We start from the raw sequence: 20,792 nt of genomic DNA on the forward strand, positions 1-20,792 counted from the left end.
ACGATGCTGGAGGAACTCAGCAGGCCAGGCAGCATCCGCAGAGAAAAGCAGGTGGTCAATGTTTTGGGTCAGGACCTTTCTTCAGGACTGAAGATAGGCAAAGGGGAAGCCCAATATATAGGAGGGAAAAGCAGAGCAGTGATAGGTGGACAAAAGAGGGGAGGCGGGGTGGGCACAGGGTCAACTGGTCCAAGCCACCCAAGGTGCCTTCCTGAGCTGGTCCCATTTGCCCGTGTTTGGCCCATCTCCTTGAGGGCATTCTGACTGGTTGCATCACAGCCTGGTATGGAGGCTCCAATGCGCAGGATCACAAGAGGCTGCAGAGGGTTATAGACTCAGCCAGCTCCATCACAGGCACGACCCTCCCCACCATCGAGGACATCTTCAAGAGGCGGTGCCTCAAGAAGGCGGCATCCATCATTAAGGGCCCTCACCATCCGTTTCTAGCATTGTCTGTTTTCAGTAGCCTGTCCTGGTCAGATCACATAGACGCCATGGCCAAGAAAGCTCACCAGCACCTCTACTTCCCCAGGAGGCTAAAGAAATTTGGTTTGTCCCCTTTGACACTCACCAACATTTATCAATGCACCATAGAAAGCATCCTATCTGGATGCATCACGGCTCGGTATGGCAACTGCTCTGCCCAGGACTGCAAGAAACTGCAGGGAGCTGTGGACACAGCCCAGTGCATCACAGACACCAGCCTCCCCTCCATGGACTCTTGTCTTTACCTCTCGCTGCCTTGGTGAAGCAGCCAGCATAATCAAAGACCCCACCCACCCGGGACATTCTCCCTTCTCTCCTCTCCCATCAGGTAGAAGGTGCAGGAGCCTGAGGACACGTACCACCAGGTTCAAGAACTTCTATCCCACTGTGATAAGACTATTGAATGGTTCCCATAAACGATGAGATGGACTCTGACCTCACGATCTACCTTGTTGTGACCTTATTGTCTACCTGCACTGTACTTTCTCTGTAGCTGTGACACTTTACTCTGTACTGTTATTGTTTTTACCTGTACTACCTCAATGCACTCTGTCCTGACTCAATGTAACTGCACTGTGTAATGAATTGACCTGTACGATCGGTATGCAAGACAAGTTTTTCACTGTACCTTGATACAAGTGGCAATAATAAACCAATACCAAATTTGGGTCACTGATGGGGGTGACTGAGTTGTGGGGTACATATGATTTAAGAGGGGCCTATATTAGAGTAAATAGGAAGAATGTATTTCCCATAATAGAGGGGCAAAAATGCAGAGATTTAAAGTAATTGGAGGGGAGATGAGGTAACTCACTGCCTGAAGGGCTGGTAGAGGCAAATCCCTGATCACTTTTCAACAATAATTGGATGTGAACATGAAGAGTCCTGAGGAGCAAGGCACAGGGACCCAATGCTGGCAGGTGGGATTAGTTCAAGTGGCTCTCCGTCTACCAGCGTGAATGGGATAGAATGAATGGCTCCTTCCCTGCCAGAGATATTTTACGAGTCCAGGAAAAGTTTGGTCCAAGGCTGATTTTAAGGAGCATTTTTAAAAAAAATACAATGCAAAACCTTTCAGCTCACAAGCAAATGCCGAGAATAAAACTGCAGAGATGGGCCTATTTGAAATAAATGCTTGGTGGTTTTGAACTTTCTGTGCATGTAGGTAGTTTAATAACCAACTTGTCAACAGAGCGGAGAGGCGGATGGGTGGGGGTGGAGAACAAGCTGCTGAGCTCCAGAGAGCAGGGCAGCCCAAAAAATCCTGCCTCTCCCCTCCCCCAGCCTCCTTTGTTCCGTCCTGTGTAAAGGCTGCGCTCTCCGGGAGGAATGCAGCCTCTTTAGAAATGCTGGTGGTTTGCTGTGTTGGGGGAGGGGGAGCAATGAGCTGCGGTGGGAACGGCCCAGATTCCCGGGGCTGGTTCTGCTGAATGTCCCCCGCCCCCGCCACCACCTCTCTGGTACAAATCTGCCTTCAAACCTGCATTCAAATCAGAGGAGCTGGGCCAATTCCCCCCAGGGTTGGGCATAAAAGCTTTAAGGCAAGGCTTTCCCCAGAGCTGCACAACAAACAAATTCAGGCTTCCCACCTCATGTGCTGCGTGTTATGGGTTGAACTAATCTCCTTTTTCCTGACACTGTATTTTTGGCTGCTTCACTGAGATCAGCAGCTCTTGAATCCCAATGGGAATCAAAGCAATTCCCCCCCTAAATCAGTGAACCCAGCATCCTGAAATAGTAATCATTTGGAAAACACGATGATGCTGGAGGAACTCAGCAGGCCAGGCAGCATCCGTGGAGAAAAGCAGGTGGTCAACATTTCGAGTCAGTCCTGAAGAAGAGTCCTGTTCGTGTTTATCATCTAGATTCCAGCATCTGCAGTCCTTTGTTTCTCTTTCAAATTTTTAAAAAAAATTTATTTACAGCGTGGTAACAGGCCCTTCCGGCCCAACGAGTCCGCGCTGCCCATTTTAAACCCAAATTGACCTACCCGTACGTCTTTTTAGAATGTGGGAGGAAACTGGAGCTCCCAGAGGAAACCCACGCAGACACAGGAGAATGTACAAACTCCTTACAGACAGCAACGGGAATCGAACCCCGATTGCTGGCGCTGTGATAGCGTCGCGCTAACCGCTACAGTCGCAGCCCCGAGACCATTTGGCCCCTTGTCCCTGCCAGCTCCCTCTCTCCCACAGTTCCTTGCCTTCCAATTTCTTTTTGAAAGCAGCCATTAAATTCGCCTCCACCACCCTGTCAGTCAGCAGCTTCCAGATGTTAACCACTTGCTCCAGATGCTTATCTAATGTGGCCTCTGGTTCTTTCACTGATCACCTTAAATCTGTGTCCTCGGGTTCCCAGCCTCCACCAATGACAACAGTTGCTCTCTCAAATTCAAGTTTATTGTCACAGGCAAACATACCCAGGGTATAAATGCTGTGAAAATTAGCTTTTTGTAGCAGCAACCAGTACAAGTGAACATAAACTCAAATTAACATAAATTATACATAACTTACATGACAAAATACACATAATGACTCTGGTGCAAGTTGAGAGAGAGAAAAAACGAAGGTAGTGTTAAGGTCAGTTCAGGAAGCTGACGGCAGTGGGGACGAAGCTGTTGTTGAACCTTCAGGTGTGGGGGCTTCAGGCTCCTGTACCTCCTGCTTGATGGCAGCATCGAGAAGAGGGCACGGCCCAGATGGTGGGGGTCCCTGAAGATGGATGTTGTCTTCCTGAGACATTGCCTGTTGTAGATGTCCTCGATGGTGGGGAGAGCTGTACCTGTGTTGGAACTGGGCACAGCTCTGTCAACTACAGCTCTCTCTACACCAACCTCACTCCTGCCATTATTTCGGACACTGCCAATCAATCTCTTCAAACCCCTCACTGATCCAAGGACAACAACCCCAGCTTCTCCAGGCTAACCTTGTACTGAAATACCTGATCACTGGAACCATGCTAGTGAATATTTTCAGCACACTCTCTCTCTGAGGTGTTTAGCCTGGATACTTCTTTTATACTTACAGTTAGTAACGCACTTTACTCATTTACCATATAAACTCATAAAAACTGAGCCCAAATTGCAGATGACACTAAAATAGGTGGTATACTGGACAATGAAGGAGGTTATCAAAAGTTACAGAGGGATATTGATCAGCTGAGTAAGTGGGCCGAGGAATGGCAAATGGAGTTTAATGTGGATAGGCGCAAGGTGTTGCAGTTTGGAAAGTCAAACCCAGGTAGGACTTTCGCAGTGAGCGGTACGACCCAGGGGAGTGTTGTAAAACAGAGAGACCTAGGAGTTCAAGTACAAGGTTCCCTGAAAGTGGAATCACAGGTAGACAGGGTGGTGAAGAAGGCTTTGGACACACTGGCCTTCATCAGTCAGGGCACTGAGTATAAAAGTTGTGAGGTCATGGTGTGGTTGTACAGGATGCTGCTGAGGCTACATTTGGAGTATTGTGTTCAGTTTTGGTTGGCCTGCTATGGAAAAGATGTTATTAAACTGGAAAGAGTGCAGAAAAGATTTACCAGAATGTTGCTGGGACTGGAGGGACTGAGTTACAGGGAGAGGTTGGACAGGCTGGGATTTTATTCCTGAGAGCGTAGGAAACCGTGAGATGATCTTACAGAGGTGTATAAAATCATGAGGGGCATAGATAGGGTGAATGCACTTTTTCCCAGGGTTGAGGAATCAAGAACTAGAGGGCATAAATTTAAGGTGAGAGGGGAGAGATTTAATAGGAACCTGAGGACCAACTTTTTTACACAATGGGTGGTGTGTATGTGGAACGAGCTGCCAGAGGAAGTGGTTGAGGCAGGTACAATAACAACTTTTAAAAGATATTTGGACAGGTACGTGGATAGGAAGGGTTTAGAAGGTGATGGACTAGCTTGGATGGGGCACCTTGGTCGGCATGGACCAGTTGGCCGAAGGGCCTGTTTCTGTGCTGTATAGCTCTATAATCTATAATCAAAAACATGGTGACCAGAATTCAAGCAAAAAACAAACTGCTGGAGGAACTCAGCGGGTGGGGCAGCATCTGTGGAGGGAAATTGACAGTCGACATTTCGGGTTGAAACCCTTCATCTGGACTGAGGGACATGACCCAAAATGTTGACTGTCCATTTCCCCCCTCAAGTGCTGCCTGACCCACTGAGTTCCTCCAGCAGTTTGTTTTTTGCTCCAGATTCCAGCATCTGCAGTCTCATGTATGACCAGAACTGGACTCAGTGCACCGGATGTCATGGAAACATGGATAGTGCTCAAGGATTACAGGGAAATAAGAGGAGGAGCATGATTAATCTGGGAACTAGCACTGACTTGATTGGCTGAATGGCCTTTTATTCTGTCACAAGACTCACCCACCAACTTGTCTGTGGTCTGGTACGGCAATTCGAATGCACAGGAACATAAGAAGCTGCAGAGAGTAGTGGACTCTGCCCAATACATCACGGGCACATCCCTCCCCACCATCGGTGGTATCTACAGGAGGTGCTGCCTCAAGAAGTCAACATCCATCGTCAAAAATCCCCACCATCCGGGCCGTGCCATCTTGTCACAGCTACCATCGGGCAGGAGGTACAGAAGCCTGAAGTCCCTCACCACCAGGTTCAAGAACAGCTACTTCCTTTCAACTGTTCGGTTCTTGAACCAACCAGCACAACCCTAATCACTACCTCAATATAGTGACACTGTGACACTATGTACTACAATGGAATTTTTTTGTTCTAATTATATTTTTATTGTGAATGTTGTGCATCTGATGCTCTGTGCCTGTGATGCTGCTGCAAGTAAGTTTTTCATTGCACCTGTGCACACATGTACTCGTGCATATGGCAATAAACTCGACTTTGACTTCAGATCCTTTGAAACTCTAACGTTTGCAACTGTTCTGTGGCTCTAAACTACAGTCACTTTGCACCTAACATCAGTAGAATATTTTTTCATGTTCTTTTGCCATCTCCACGGACGTTGGCGATTTTGCAAACAGGATCAAATGTGTTCAATAACTTACGTTAAATCGGAATCACAAAGTTGTCAAGCACACATGCTCCAACAGCACAGAATCTGTGGTGCCGAGACGGGTACTTCAACAAGGTAATCGACCAGCCTCTGATTGCACATTCCGTATCTCCAGTAACGGAAAATCTAAAGAAAACTGCAGATGCTGGAAGTCCAAAATAAAATCAGATGCTGGAAATACTCAGCAGGTCAGGCAGCAGCTGCGGACAGAGAAAAAGAGTTAGCGTTTCAACTTAAAGATCCTTCATTAATTCTGACAAAGTGTTTTCAAAATGAAACATAAATTGTTTATCTCTCCAGCAAGGATTTACAAGGATGCTGTCAGGACGTGAAGGACTGGGTTATAAGGAAAGGTTGGGCAGGCTAGGACTTTATTCCTTTGAGCGTAGGAGATTGAGAGGTGATCTTTTAGAGATGTATAAAATCATGAGGGGCATGGATAGGGTGAATGCACTCAGTCTTTTTCCCAGGGTTGGGGAATCAAGAACTAGAGGGCATAGGTTTAAGGTGAGGGGGAGAGATTTAAGGGGAACTTGATGGGCAACTTTTTTTACACAAAGGGTGGATCCATGTAGAATCAGCTGCCAGAGGAAGTGGTTGAGGCAGATACAATAACAACTTTTAAAAGACAGTTACATTGGATTGAAAATGCTGGCAAATGGAACTACCTTGGTCAGCATGGACCAGTTGGGCCGAAGGGCCTGTTTCTGTGCTGTATGACTCTTACTCTGACTTCACAGATGCAGCCTGACCTCTAAGTGTTTCCAGCATTTCTTGTTTTTAGCTCCAACAAAATGGTTAGACATGACTGACAAATCCATACAGACCACGATTTCCCAAGTGACACTTCTAAAGTTCCCCGGCCCTGAGGTTAGGCTTACCACACTGCGGTTTCTGGGTATCTCTCTCCTTCATTAAACAGGGGGTAATGTTTACAGATGTCCTACGTTCTGGCCGGGTTCCCAGAACACAGGTTTGCAAGACTGTAGCCCAAACCTAAACTGTATCCTGTCTCCCTTCCCTCACCCCACCCCATTAGCTGGCTTTCCACCTCTGCTGCCAACTTGTTTAAGTATTGGTATTGGTTTATTATTGTCACTTGTACCGAGGTACAGTGAAGAACTTGTCTTGCACACCGTCTTTACAGATCATTTCCTTACACAGTGCATTGAGGTAGTACAGGGTAAAAACAATAACAGAATACAGAGTATTCCAAAGATGTAAGGGTTAGGAAGTTGTGGGCATGCTATGTTGGCGCTGGAAGCATGGCGACGCTTGTGGGCTGCCCGCAGAACACTATGCAAAAGATGCATTTCACTGTGTGTTTCGATGTACAGGTAACTAATAAAAGTATCTATCTTATAAAGTGTCACAGCTACAGGGAATTGCTGTGCAGGTAGACAATAAGGTGCAAGGTAGATTGTGAGGTCAAGAGTCCATCTCATCGTATAAGGGAACAGTTCAATAGTCTCATCATAGTGGGGTGGGGACTTCAGGCTTCTGTACCTCCTGCCCGATGGTGGCTGTGAGAGGATGGCATGGCCTGGATGATGGGGATCCTTGATGATAGGTGCCGCCTTCTTGAGGCAGCACCTCCTGTAGATGCTGTGGACTGGTGCTGTGTCCGTGGTGGACCGGGCTGTGTCCACTATTCTCTGCGGCCTGTTGCCTTCCTATGTGTTGGAATTGCGGTACCAGGGCATGATGCAACCAGCCAGGATTCTTTCTGCAGTGCATCTGCAGAAGTTTGTCGGAGTATTTGGTGAGATGCCAAATCTCCTGAAGCTTCTGAGGAAGCAGAGGCGCGGCGCCTTCCCTGTGAGTGCACCTATGGTCAGCCATGGTCTTACTGAAGGGTGGGACAGGCTGGAGGGGCCGACTGGCCTCCTCCTCTTTCTCTGCCTGAGGTCCGACCCACGACTGAGCACATCCGTACACCGGGAGTAACTGGTAGAAGGACAGCGGCTTGGAGCGGCCACTGTCCGGTGGTGGCGGCTGCCCGGGAGCCGAGGCCTGGAGTCTGCGGACTGCGGACTGCGGACAGACGGCGGTGGTGGGGGAGGCTACCGACACCGCTGATTGGTCGAGCTGCGAGAGCGGTGGGTGGGATCTACAAGCATCCTCCCTATGATTGGGTGTACCGGAGCCATTCCCCCGCCCCATCCGTCTCCATTGGACGGCCGCTGCAGCTCCCGTCTTTCGATTGGTGGGTCCGCGGGAGGGCGGGACCAGTCGCTCAGGGGTCCGGGTGACAGACAGGCAGGCGGGCGGGAAGGTGGGGCGTCCCTGTTGGAGCCGCGGGCAGCGTCGCCATGGCGCAGGAGCTGAGTGGCCTGACGGACGAGCAGGCTTATGCCGCCTGTTCGGAGCCAGACCCCGATACCAAGGTGCGGGAGGGTGCGGGCTGGACAGTGAATCGCCGGGGGCACCGGCTGCTGTACCCGGGAGCGGCGGGGCCATACGGGGCCGGGTCCCTGCTCCGGCCCCAGCCCCAGCCTCAGCCGGGGTCCGGCGGCTGGCGGCACTGCTGAGGGTCGGTGCCGCTGAACTGGGCTTGGAAACCCGCCCAGGCTATCCGGTGACCGCCTGTGGGGCGGGGTATCCGAGGGTAGGGTCAGAGCGGCTGGGAAACCCTCGCTGGCGCTGCCGGCGGGAGGCCATGCGGCCCATCGTGCCTCTGCTGGTTGCAGAGTTACCCAGCCTATCCCACCCAGTACTGGGTCTGTAGCCCTTGCAGGTTCAAGGTGCTGTCTGCATCTGATGAGGGGCTTCTGCCTCCACCAGCCTTTGAGGCAACAAGTTCCAACCCTCTGGGTGAAAAGAATTTCCTCATCTCTCTGATCTGTCTAATTAATTTTAAATTTCTGCTTCAACTTTTGTTGATTCCTTCCCACCCCCCCCCAAGAAAATGACTGCTGTCTGTGTGGTGTTTGCATGTTCTCCACGAACTGTGTGAGCTTGGTAACTGTTTTATTATTGTTTCGCTTACTGAGATGTAGTGAAAAGCTTTTGCTTGCATGGCGTCCATGCAGATGACTTTGTCCACGAGTACATTGAGGTAGTACAGAAGGAATATAACAGAATGCAATGCTACTGTTGCAGGGAAAGTGCAGTGCAGGTAGACAAGGGGCTTTCCTGCAGCTGCTCTGGTTTCTTCCCACATCCCAAAGATGTGCAGGTTAGTAGGTTAATTGGCTGTTGTAAAATGTCCCTAGTATGTGGGTGAGAGGTAGAATCTAGGCAGAGGTGATAGGAATGTGGGGAGAATAGATTTCAGGGAAAATTATTGGGCAGAGGGTGGTTGGAATCTGTAGACTTGCTGTCTAAGGGAGTGGTGGAGGCAGACATTCTCTGAACATTCCCACAGCACTTGAATCAGCAAGGGGTAGGTTATGAACCAAGTTCAGCATAGATGAGTACTTAATGGTCAGTGTGGATGTGGTGGGCCAAAGGGTCTTGTTCTATACTGTGTGATTCTATGAAATAACTGGAAGGTGGGGGGGGGGGGTGGTAACTGGCCCATTACTGTTCGAGGTGTTCCTCAACTTTCCCTCCTTCCATAGAGGGAGAAGAGATGAGAAAAAAACAAATGCTTGATTTCTCCTCCCGAATTGTTGCCTGTTAACCGGAGTGCATTGATTTTCCAGTGTTCTCACAGTCTCTCTCTTTCAGGATTTTATAATGCAACAGACAATGCTGAGAGTGAAGGATCCAAAAAAATCTCTGGATTTTTATACCAGAATCATCGGAATGACGTAAGGAACATTAAAAATTGAGTAAATATAAGAGAAAGTGAGCAAGTGATTTAGAAGTGAGAGCAAGAAGCACGAGTCCACAGATTTAACAAAATTTAACACCGTTCAGTTTGTCTGAGGTGTAGTTATTTATTGGTATTGGTTTATTATTGTACCAAGGTACAGTGAAAAACTTGTCTTACAAACCAATCGTACAGATCAATTCATTACACAGTGCACTGAGGTAATACAAAGTAAAAACAATAACAGAATACAGAATAAAGTGTTACAGTTACAGAGGAAGTGCAGTGCAGGCAGACAGTAAGGTGCAAGGTCATAAGGTAGATGGTGAGGTCAAGAGTCCATCTGATCGTATATTGGGGTGTAAGTCTCTGTTATTTGAAAAATGGAATGATCCAATTTGCTTTCTGGTGTTGACTAATCTGAGGTATATTTCCCACATTTTCTGCTGATATCTCTCTTGTTACATCAGATACTTTCTAGAAGCTTTGCTCTTTCCCAGTTGCTTTTTTAATATAAAAAATTATTTCCCACTTTGCTGTTCAGCTCTTGTTCTGACTTGGGTACTTGCAAGTAAACGCATGTCAGAAATTGTCTGCATTCTGTTAATATTACACATTAATTTTTCCTGACTCACCAGCTTATTGCAGCGCAGGTTCACATCACACCTGATGCAGAATACTGTGTGATTTCTTGGGTCTTTTTTGTTCCTGGCTACAGATTTGCTCTTTGACCTTTTCCCCACTGTTGCATCCCCATTATCCCACCCAGAACTTGTGCTGCCCCGTATTAAACCAAGAGCACCCATTGCCCACTCTATGTGTTGCCATTTGATATCAAAATTATTTTACCAAGGTCTTAATTGCCTGCCCCACAGCCATCTCGGACAGCTCCAAGCCACTCTGTTGCTCTGTGTCCACCCTTCATCACAGCCCTGCACACACACACACACACACGCTCTCTCGCACTCTCTCTCGCGCTCTCTCTCCCCATTACTAAACCCCTCTGCCTCGCTTGCTCTCCCAGCATTTGCAGAATCACAGAAAGGTTACAGACTGCAGGAAGCCATTGAGTCCAGGCTAGCTCGATGTAAGAGCAATCCAACTGGTCCCAGTCCCCACAGTCCTGCATATTTTCCTTTCTATGTCTCTTTATTTCCCATAATTCAATCAGCCTCCACTGAACAGCACCTCGTCTTCTGCCTGGGTTGTCTACAACCTGACGGCATGAACACTGAATTCTCCAATTTCAGGTAACCTGCTCCCCTCCACCCACACACTCCCCACTGGGCCCCCCCCCACCACCTCCCTGATTTGGTTCCATGCCCCATCCTTTCCTATCAGATTCCACCATCTGCAGCCCTTTGTTGCCTCCACCTCTCACCTCCCAGCCTCTGTCACTATCTCCACCCTTCCTCCTCTGCCTGCCTATCACCCTCCTCACCTGGATCCACCTCTGCCCCTCATCTCTCTACACTGGCCATCTCTCTTCTGTCTTTCAGTCCAGATGAAGGGTCTCGACCTGAAACATTGACTGTCCATTTCCCTCCACAGATGCTGCCTGACCCACTGAGTTCCTCCGGCAGTTTGTTTTTAGCCTTTACAAACCCTGGCAGTGCATTGCAAATCTTAGCTTGCTACGCTTTCTAATAAAAAAAGTTGTACCTTGATCACCTTTAGTTCCTTTGCTCATCGCCTAGCCCTGGTTTAAGACCTCTCTGCCAATCGTTTCTCTCCATCCAGATCCTTCATGATTGTAAATACCTTCACCAGATCTTTCACCCCTCTCTGTTCCAAGATGAACAACCCCAGTGACTACAGTCCCTCATCCCTGCAAATCTCTTCACCCTTTCCAAAGCCATCCTGTCTATCCTAATGTGTGGCTCCCAGGACGGGTCATGATCCTCCTGTTCTGGTGTAACTGGTGTTTTATAAAGATTCCTCGTGGACAGAGTTCAGTCTCCTTTATTTTGTAAATTCATCCAACTTTAAGTTCAGTTTATTGTTGTCATAGGCATACACACGGTATAAATGCCATGACAATTAGCTTTTGGCAGCAGCAGCACAGTACATGACCAGATGAGGACAAACATAAGTTAAAGGGGGGGTGGGGCGGGGGAAGGAGGGCTGTACTTGTTGACTCAGTGCCCTGAATGTGCCTGTTAGGAATTTGAATTCCAAAGGTGCACCCCATCAATTTCTGTACTGAGTTCCCATGTTTGGTGTCTGCATGGTTCACTAATGCCAGAGCTCAGAGTATGATCAAGGTGTGTGCAGCACTGCTGAACGTGCCTTTTAACTGAGCCCAGCAGCAGCCAAAATGAGTGGATGGGAAGCTGAATCCTTTGCAGTTGGGTGGTGTGTGAAGCCACAGTCCCTGTCTACCTCCCTCCTCTCACTCGTGCTCATTTAGAGTCATACAACATAGAAGCAGGCCCTTCAGTCCAACTGGTCCATGCTGACCAAGATTCCTATCTAAGCTGGTCCCATTTGCTCACATTTGGCCCATATCCCTCTAAACCTTTCCTATCCATGAACCTGTCTAAGTTTTCTTTAAATGTTGTTAATGTACCCGCCTCAACCACTTCCTCTGGCAGCTCGTTCCATAAATGGACCACCCTCTGTGTGGAAAAAGTTGCCCCTCATATTCCTATTAGATCCCTCCCCTCTCTACTTAAACCTGTGCCCTCTAGTTCTTGATTCCTCAACCCTGGGAAAAAGACTGCGCATTCACCCTCTCTATGCCCCTCACGATTTCTGTAAGGTCACCCTCAATCTCTATGCTCCGAGGAATGAAGTCCCAGTCTGTCCAACCTCCCTATAACTCAGTCTCTCGAGTCCTGCCAGCATTCTCGTAAATCTTTCCTGCACTCTTTCCAGTTCAATGGCTCATCCCTCAGCTGCTTCCCTCCTTCTCACTACCTCACTCCCTCCTTTTCCCAGGAACTTACACCACAGAAGCATCCTGTTGTGTCCATGCTCCCTTTCTTAAAACTTTAAAAACTTTATTTATACAGCACGGTAACAGGCCCTTCCGGCCCAACGAGCCCACAGCACCCAATTACGCCCATGTCAACCGACTAACCCATACGTCTTTGGAATGTGGGAGGAAACTGGAGCACCCGGAGGAAACCCACGCAGACACGGGGAGAACATACAAACTCCTTACAGACAGTGGCAGGAATTCAACCCCAATCACTGGCGCTGTAATAGTGTTATGCTAACCACTACACTGCTGTGCCGCCTCTGAAGGTTATTTTCCCACCTTGCTCCTAGGCTGCTGCAGAAATTTGACTTTCCCTCGATGAAGTTCACACTCTACTTTCTGGGCTTCGAGGACAAAAAGGAAATCCCAGGAGAGAAGAACGAGCACACGGCCTGGACCTTCTCCAGGAGGGCTACCATTGAGCTGACGCAGTGAGTGTGACAGGGTTCCTGGGGGGGGTTGCTGTGTGGGGCAAGGTTCGTGGGGTAGGAGGTCGGGGAGGAGGTGATTCGGCTGAGCAGATCCTCCGCCCTGGTGGATATCCCATGGTTACCAGAAGCGCCCAGAGTTCCCTGTGTAGTGTTTGATGGCGCTGTGAATTGGAACTGACCACCAGGACAGTGGAATGTTCATTATTGTACAGCTGATCTTCACGTGCAGTTCTTGCAGTCTTATGAAGTTAAATTCGCTAACGTGCACTTGTGTGATAATGTGCAGAGCTCACTGATACAACCTTGGTGTAGAAGCCTCGGGCCGAGTGCTGGAAAATTAGATTAGTTCAGGTGGGTAGCAGGGACACAATGGGACGAAGAGCTGTTCCATGCCCTGTGACTTCATTTCACTTGTACGTCACCCTTTGTGCAGTAAACCGTCCCAGTCAGGTGCTCACAGGAATATTCTCAACAGGTCACGTGAGACAGGTCTGGCTAAAGGGAGAGGTTCTGAGGAAAATCGGAAAGAAGAGATGGAGGGAACCGGGGAAGGGATTCCCAATTTGGGGCCGAGGCACGATTGCCAATACGCGAGGCAAAGTTGGAGATGGACGAGAGGTTGGGGTGAGAGCAGGTGTGAGGGGTTCAGGACTGGAGAGCAGAAGGTCTGAGATCGAGGGGTTTGGAAGGTGTGGTGAGGCTTTCAAACTGAGGTGCGGAGGCCAGCGTGGGTATAGAGCCCAGGGTGTCATGACCGTATGTGTGAGGTGGGAACCGGCTGGAAGGGAAAGGCCCAAATATCTGCTGTTGGGAAGAACCCTGGTGACCTTCAGCTGAAACCTGGGTCGGTGTCCCTTCCCCACACCTGCTGGAGATTTATATTGGACTCCTGGAGTCTCCTATATGCCCCCCACCGGTTCCATCCACCTACCACCCAAGCATTTCACCCACTGGCTTCCCATCTCCCTCACCTGGTTCTGGTGTCAGCTGTCCTTCCCCTCTCCTCTGATGGTTCCCATTATCAGTCACCGTTACTTATCAGATTCCAGCACTGGTTCCTGTTCATTACCCTTCACCAGCTGTTTCCAGCTTCACCCTCCCCTTTCCTGGCTCTATCTGCCCTTTTTGTTTGTATTTTTGCCTGCCTCCATCTATCATCCCCCTGCTTCTGTCCTCCAACTCTATTCCTACCATCAACCACCCCCCCCACCCCCCCCCCCCCCCCCCCCCCCCCCCCCCCCCCCCCCCCCCCCCCCCCCCCCCCCCCCCCCCCCCCCCCCCCCCCCCCCCCCCCCCCCCCCCCCCAACACACACAGGCTCCATCTGCCCATCACCCTCCTCAGTCCACCAATCATCTCTGGCTCCTGCCTCACCTCTCCCCCTCTCATCTACACTGGACATCTTCCCTCTCCACTCAGCCCTGGTGCGGGGTTTTGATAACTAAAGGTGAATGATAACGTCGACAATTCCTCTCCCTCCACAGACGCTGCTCGACTTGCTGAGTTCCTCCAGCAGATTGTTTGTTGCTCCAGATTCCAGCATCTGCGGTCTCTCGCCTCCCTTACTGCTGGTCCCACGCACTGACCATTCCTCCAACACTGGGACTGTTTCTCATCCCAGTTTATCACGATTGGGTGGAGTTCCTGTCAGAACGCTGTTTTGGGGGAGCCCACAGCGTACGAGTTGTGCTCACTGTCCAGCACTCCCAGTCCTAAAGTCAGACCGTCCTCCTCATTGCGGAGAAGGCAGCGAGTATGAGAAGGTAGACTTCGACAATGAACCCCTCTCGACTGCAAGGACCTCCTGATAGCTGATATGAGGCAACTGGGTCACTGCAGAGTAGCTTGGTCTGGGGTCCCGTCTGATTGCATTTCTGCACAGCACTTTGGGACGTGTCTGTGTGGAGAAGGCTGAGTATAAATTGAAGGAGACTTTTAACAGTGAGGACAGGAGGGGCAAAGGGAAGAAGTTCACAGGAGTTCTGGAGAGTAAGGAACAGAAACTTGGCAGCCAGCACGGAAGGAGGAGTGGAGACGTGGGCCGGGGGCTGTTGAGGGATGTGAGGGTGCTGGCTGGAGGCTGATATTGTGGCTGAGAAAGTATATGGGTAACTGGTGTGGCATGAATGGAGGAGCCTTGAAGTTAGGGATTCACTGTATAAAACTCCTGGGATATCACTAAAGTACTGTGTACAGTTCTGGTCATCACGCTATGTGAAGGCTGTGACTACAGGAGATTTGAGGATGGTGGCAGTGGTGGAGAATGTTAATTACAGGTGGGGTTGTCTTTGTACTAAAGGAGACTGGATGGGAGTGTGTAAGTAACTGAAAGCAGCCACCCTCCCAGCAGAGTGGTCAGAGAAATTTGCATCGTCTTCAGCCACGCGTAAAATTCCGAAGGACTGGAGGGTGGCTAATGTTGTGCCATTAGTTACGGGCAGCAAAGACAAGCCAGGGAACTACAGGCCAGTGAGTCTGACATCGATGGCGGGTGAGTTACTGGAGAGGATTCTGAGGGACAGGATCTATCAGCCTTTGGATGGATAGATTTCTTTATTAGTCACATGTACATCGAAACACACAGTGAAAATGCACCTTTTGCGTAGTGTTCTGGGGGCAGCCCGCAAGTGTCGCCACGCTTCTGGTGCCAACATAACATGCCCACGACTTCCTAACCCGTATGTCTTTGGTATGTGGGAAGAAACCAGAGCACCCAGAGGAAACCCACACAGACATGGGGAGAACGTACAAACTCCTTAAAGACAGCAGCTGGAATTGAAACCGGGTCGCTGGTACTGTAATAGTGTTACGCTAACTGCTAAACTACCGAGCGACAAGGACTGATTAGAGATAGTTGGCCTTTGACAACGTCCCACGTGGAAGGCTAGTCTGGAAGGTTTGCTCGCACGGTTTCCAGGGAGACCTGGCTAATTGCACACACAATTGGCTCGATGGTAGGAAGTAGAGGGTGATAGTGGAAGGTTTCTTTTGGACTGGAGGCCCGTGACTAGTGGAGTTCCCCGGGGATTGGTGCTGGGCCCATTGCTATTTGTCATCTATGTGAATGATTTGGATGAGAATGTACAAGGTGTGGTTAGTAAATTTGCGGATGATACTAAAATAGGTGGTATCGTAGACAGTGAAGAAGGTTGTGAAAAATTACAGGGGGAGTCTTGATCAGTGAGGTAAGTGGGCTGAGGACTGGCAAATAACATTCACTCCAGATGAGTGCGAGGTGTTGCAATTTGGGAAGTCAAACCAATGTACGACATTCACAGTGAACAGCAGGGCCCTGGGGAGTGTGGTAGAACAGAGGGACCTAGGTGTACAAGTACATAGTTCCCTGAAAATGGCGTCACAGGTAGACAGGGTGGTGAAGAAGGCATTTGACATGCTGGCCTTCGTCAGTCAGGGCACTGAGTATAGGAGCTGATATGTTGCAGTTGTACAAGGTGTTGGTGAGGCAGCACCTGGAGTACTGGGTACAGTTTTGGTCTCCCTGTTATAGGAAAGACATCACTAAGCTGGAAAGAGTGCAAAGAAGATTTGCAAGAATGTTGCCTGGACTCAAGGGTCTGAGTTACAGGGAGAGGTTGAGCAGGTTAGGACTTTATTCCTTGAAGCATAGGAGACTGAGGGGTGACCATATAGAGGTGTATAAAATCTTGAGGGGCATGGATGGGGTGAATACACACAATCTTTCCCAGGGAAAGGGTACTAAAAACTAAAGGGCATAGATTTAGGGTGAGAGGGGAAAGATTTAAAAGGGACGCAGAGGATGGTGCACATATGGAACAAGCTGCCAGAGGAAATGGTTGAGGCAGGTACAATAACAAGAATTAAAAGACATTTAGACAGGTCCATGGATAGGAAAGGCTTAGAGGGAAATGGGCCAAATGCAGGCAAATGGAACCAGCTTAGATGGGCAACTTGGTCAGCATGGACAAGTTGGCCCAAAGGGCCTGTTTCCGTGCTGTATTACTCTATGATTCTAATAACTAGGCATGGGGCAGATTGAAAGATTAGGAGAGAGTAGAGGAAATAAAGTTCCTTCTCATCCAAGCAGTGGTGGGTTTTGAAACTTGCTGCCTGGATTGTTGACGAAGGCAGAAGCTCTGACTGCTTCAAGAACAGGACCGAGAGCTGGGAAGGGAGATGAGTCTCATTGGCTGTTGAATGGATGGCATGGCCAAAATGGGCTCTTCCTGTGTGATGAACTGACTGGTGGCTTCAAGCTGTCACCTCTGCGTGGGCTGATTGATGAGGGAACGTGCTGGATGGAGCAACTTGTTGTTCATTCTCCATGCTTGTGTCTTGCAGCAACTGGGGCACTGAAGTTGATGAAAACCAGGCCTACCACAATGGCAATTCTGACCCCAGAGGATTTGGTAAGTCTGGTCGCCTTGATTCCCCTGAAGGTTTTGTGGGTCATTTGGCCAAGGTGGAACAAAGCTCTTAGATCAGGAGATCTGTCTTCTCTGCTTGCTTTGTGTGTGTGTGTGTTTGGTGGGGGGGGGGGGGGGGGGGGTGGTGGGGGGAGGTGTGGGGGTGTTGGCAAGACATAGTGGTGGTGGTCTGCTGTGGTGGGATTTCCCAACTGGGCTTGTTAATAGTGTTGGGAGGTTTTGGGGGTGAGAATTTAACAGTGGAGAAGGCTATTTGGCCTATCCTCTTCCTGGTAGATGATTAGTGTTTGACAGAGCTCTGGTTCCTGTTTACAGGCTGACTTTGAAATAAGTAGCTGATATGGCCCCAGGCTTGGGTGCTACAACTTGGGGAGATGATGATTATCCCTCTCAGTACTGTGACAGTGAAAGGTGGCTACATGTTCAGTCATCTCAGGTAGTCAGTGCTTTGAATTTCCAACTGGAGATGCTCCTTACCTGCAGGTCACCTGGGCATTGCTGTCCCCGATGTGTACGCAGCATGCAAGCGGTTTGAGGAACTGGGAGTAAAGTTTGTGAAGAAGGTGGATGGTGGTGAGTCCGTTGGTCTTCGTGCCGTCTTGTTTGACAGCTGTTGAGTGTATTGACATGATAAATTTCACATCCTATGTATACTCAGCAGGTCAGGCAGCATTTGTGGATAGAGAAACCGAGTTGACATCTCAGGTTGATGACCTTTTGTCAGAACGGGAAATGTGAGAGGAGGGTGGAGAGAATGGGAAATGTTTGGGATGGAGTGGGGAACCATGCTTGTCCAGGTGACATGATGCTTTCGGTGCCAAGCAAGCCAATCTGTCTGGAGGATGTAAGTATGGGCAGATGAATGAGGGCAGTGGAGGCCATGCTGGAACTGGAAAACCTTGGTTTCCACCCTATCACTGACTCTCCCTCTGCTCTCCACACCCTCCTTTTCTCTGCACCTTAAAACACACTTGTTTTCTCATTGTTCCAGTTCTGATGAAAGGTCTGAAACATAACTTTGTTTCTCACTCCACGGATGCTGCCTGACTTGCCAAGTGTTTCCAAAATTTTTTGTTTTTCATATTTCCAACATTTTTTTTCTGCTCTTTCCATTCATTTGTTCTAGGACAAGTAAGTGAGGGGAAGTGGTGAGGAATGATATGAAAACCAATGCTTGATCTATTTTTTCTGCTTCAGGTAAAATGAAGGGGCTCGCTTTCATCCAGGATCCAGATGGTTATTGGATAGAGATTCTCAGCCCAAACCAAATGCTTACCATAGTCCCTTAGGTGTGAAGTGTGGAGCATGACACTCCACAACAATTTGGATACTTGAATACAGAGCAGTCATCATTGAACCTATGCAGCAGTGTTTTACCATGAAATGAAATATAATTGCACTGTTATGGAATTTGGGCAAATACAAGTTTTTGTGAAGTGGGATTTTTTTAAGCTCATCTCTGGGCAGTCACTACCAGCTTCTTGGTAAATTATAAATTCATTAATTGCCAAGGAAGTTTGCAGCTTGAATATTCTGCAGCTACGAAATCTCCAAGAACTGACTATGAAGCCTTGACTAATCCAGGTGTACAGTGAAGAACAGGTCCTAATTTCTCAGTGATTTCTTATATTTGCATAGATTCCCTCTTGCAATTTTCAGCAAAGGGGGTGGGGGAAAGGAAGTTGAACTCTTTCGCAGCATATAAAATATGATTAGAAGTTTGTTTTAAGATTTTAAATCCACATTTCTACTTCTGTTGAAGTACTTTCAAATTGTAGTGTCAAATGTAAATTAAATGCCAAAAGGGTTGGAGAAAATCACCCTCTGTAATCACAATTAGTGATTTTTTTTATTCCAATTTGTTGGGAAACCTTGAAGTGGATTGTGGCTTAGTGAAAATTTGTTGTCACTTAGTGGAGATAATCTGAGAGCCACTGCTGTTTAAAATTGCAAACGAGTTCAGTTGAAATTTTCTTCCCTTCTTCCAGCCTTAAAACATCTATGATAGTGGGGAATTCTGATCCCAGTATTGTAGATTATAATCTGTCACCACTGCCCAGGGATCTGAGTAAAACATACCCAGGCTGCTCGCTTATTAAAGGTATTTGGGAAGATTCCCTTTGTGTTTTGATGAACGTCAGTGGGCCAGGCACACTGTTGGCAACAGTCTTGCCTGCAAATTTGTAGATTAACTGAGTCTTAATTTCTGTTAAATAGCAATTATTATCATGCAGAGCCTAATCTGTAATAAATATTTACTTCAGTGTTCACTTCCAGAATTATGCTTTTTTAAATGAATTGTAAGCTGGGCTTCAAGACCTTTGGAATTAGTCCCCAAATTGTTTGCTTGTACTGTAACACCAACAAATCCACCTCCTGCCTGTACCCTCTCTCCTAAAACACTCCCTGACTGTGCAGTCCAATGAAACCATTTTCTTCAATGGCTTTTTACTGGAGGAACCAGATGTCTACAATTCTTCTGGGCGGAGGGGTGGTGCATTGGCCATTGTGTCTGCTGCTGGGGAAAGTCACAGCCAATCCCACTGTCCTGTTCTTCCCCCACAGTTTTGAACCACCTTTGTGTAAAATATTGCTCTGATTTTCCATCTTTTAAAGGATAATAGTCTCCAACTTTTAAATACTTTTTTTTACAAATATACTTCAAAATGTGTCACCATTCTCAGTAAAAGATCTCATTTCCAATCCTCCTACACAATTATATGAGAGTGCTATCGGTTTTTCCCTCATGCACAATCAGTCTGACGTATTTTTACATGGGTTCCAGCCCCTCTGTAAGCAACGGCGAGAGGACCTGAAAGTGTGGACTCTCACTGTACAGCCTCTGTGACACTGGCACTCTCAGCGTCCCTCAGCATGTAGTCTTGGACCTTGGAATCCATTGCGCTGATCATGGACGGTCCTTACACTGGAAACCCAAGTTCCGTAGCAGTTGGCTTGTCTCGATTATGCATCCCTGGGAACAGCCCATATACCACAGAATTCATCTTCACAGCTGTAAGGGATGAACCTCGACAAGACTTCTGCATTACTATCCAGACCCCCTTGCCAAATGCATGTTCCAGAAGGAGATGGACATCAGTCTCCTCTCCACCACAGCTGGCTGAAGGCCACGTTGTAGCACTGAGACTCCTGCTGTGCCTGAAGAGAGGGCCCTGCTCAGCTTCAGTGATGTTTCAAGTTAGTTGAGAATTCTGGTCATACAGCCCAACTGGTCCATGTCGACCAAGATTCCCATCTAAGCTAGTCCCATTTGCCTGTGTTTGGCCCATGTCTCTCTATACCTTTCCCATCTTTGTACCTTTTAAATGTTGTTAATGTACCTGCCTCAACCACTTCCTCTGGCAGCTCATTTCCATATACTGACCATCCTCTGGGTGAAAAAGTTGCCCCTCAGGTTCATAGAATCAATCCCCTCTCACCTTAAACCTGTGCCCTCTAGTTCTTGATTCCTCAACCCTGGGAAAAAGACTGTGTGCATTCATCCTGTCTATGCCCCTCGGGATTTTATACACCTCTATAAGATCACTGATTCTGCACTGCGATGAATAAAGTCCCAACCTGCTCAACCTCTCTCCATAACTCAGTCCCTTGGGTCCCGGCAACATCCCTGTAAATCTCTTCTGCACTCTTTCCAGCTTAATGGCATCTTTCCTATATTAGGGTGACTAAAACACAACACAATA

General features: G+C 48.3%; 1 protein-coding gene across 1 annotated transcript; it reads left to right on the top strand.

Moving 5' to 3' along the window:
• Positions 1-7,770: 7,770 nt before the first annotated feature.
• Positions 7,771-19,358, top strand: glo1 (glyoxalase 1). Its single transcript, XM_052024266.1, has 6 exons — positions 7,771-7,899; positions 9,185-9,267; positions 12,543-12,683; positions 17,003-17,070; positions 17,572-17,661; positions 18,286-19,358. The coding sequence occupies exons 1-6, from the start codon at positions 7,825-7,827 to the stop codon at positions 18,375-18,377; spliced, it is 549 nt and encodes a 182-aa protein (XP_051880226.1). The 5' UTR covers positions 7,771-7,824; the 3' UTR covers positions 18,378-19,358.
• Positions 19,359-20,792: the final 1,434 nt, after the last annotated feature.

The sequence above is a fragment of the Pristis pectinata genome, chromosome 10 (genome assembly GCF_009764475.1).
Source record: "Pristis pectinata isolate sPriPec2 chromosome 10, sPriPec2.1.pri, whole genome shotgun sequence".
In the NCBI taxonomy this organism is placed as follows: Eukaryota; Metazoa; Chordata; class Chondrichthyes; order Rhinopristiformes; family Pristidae; genus Pristis; species Pristis pectinata.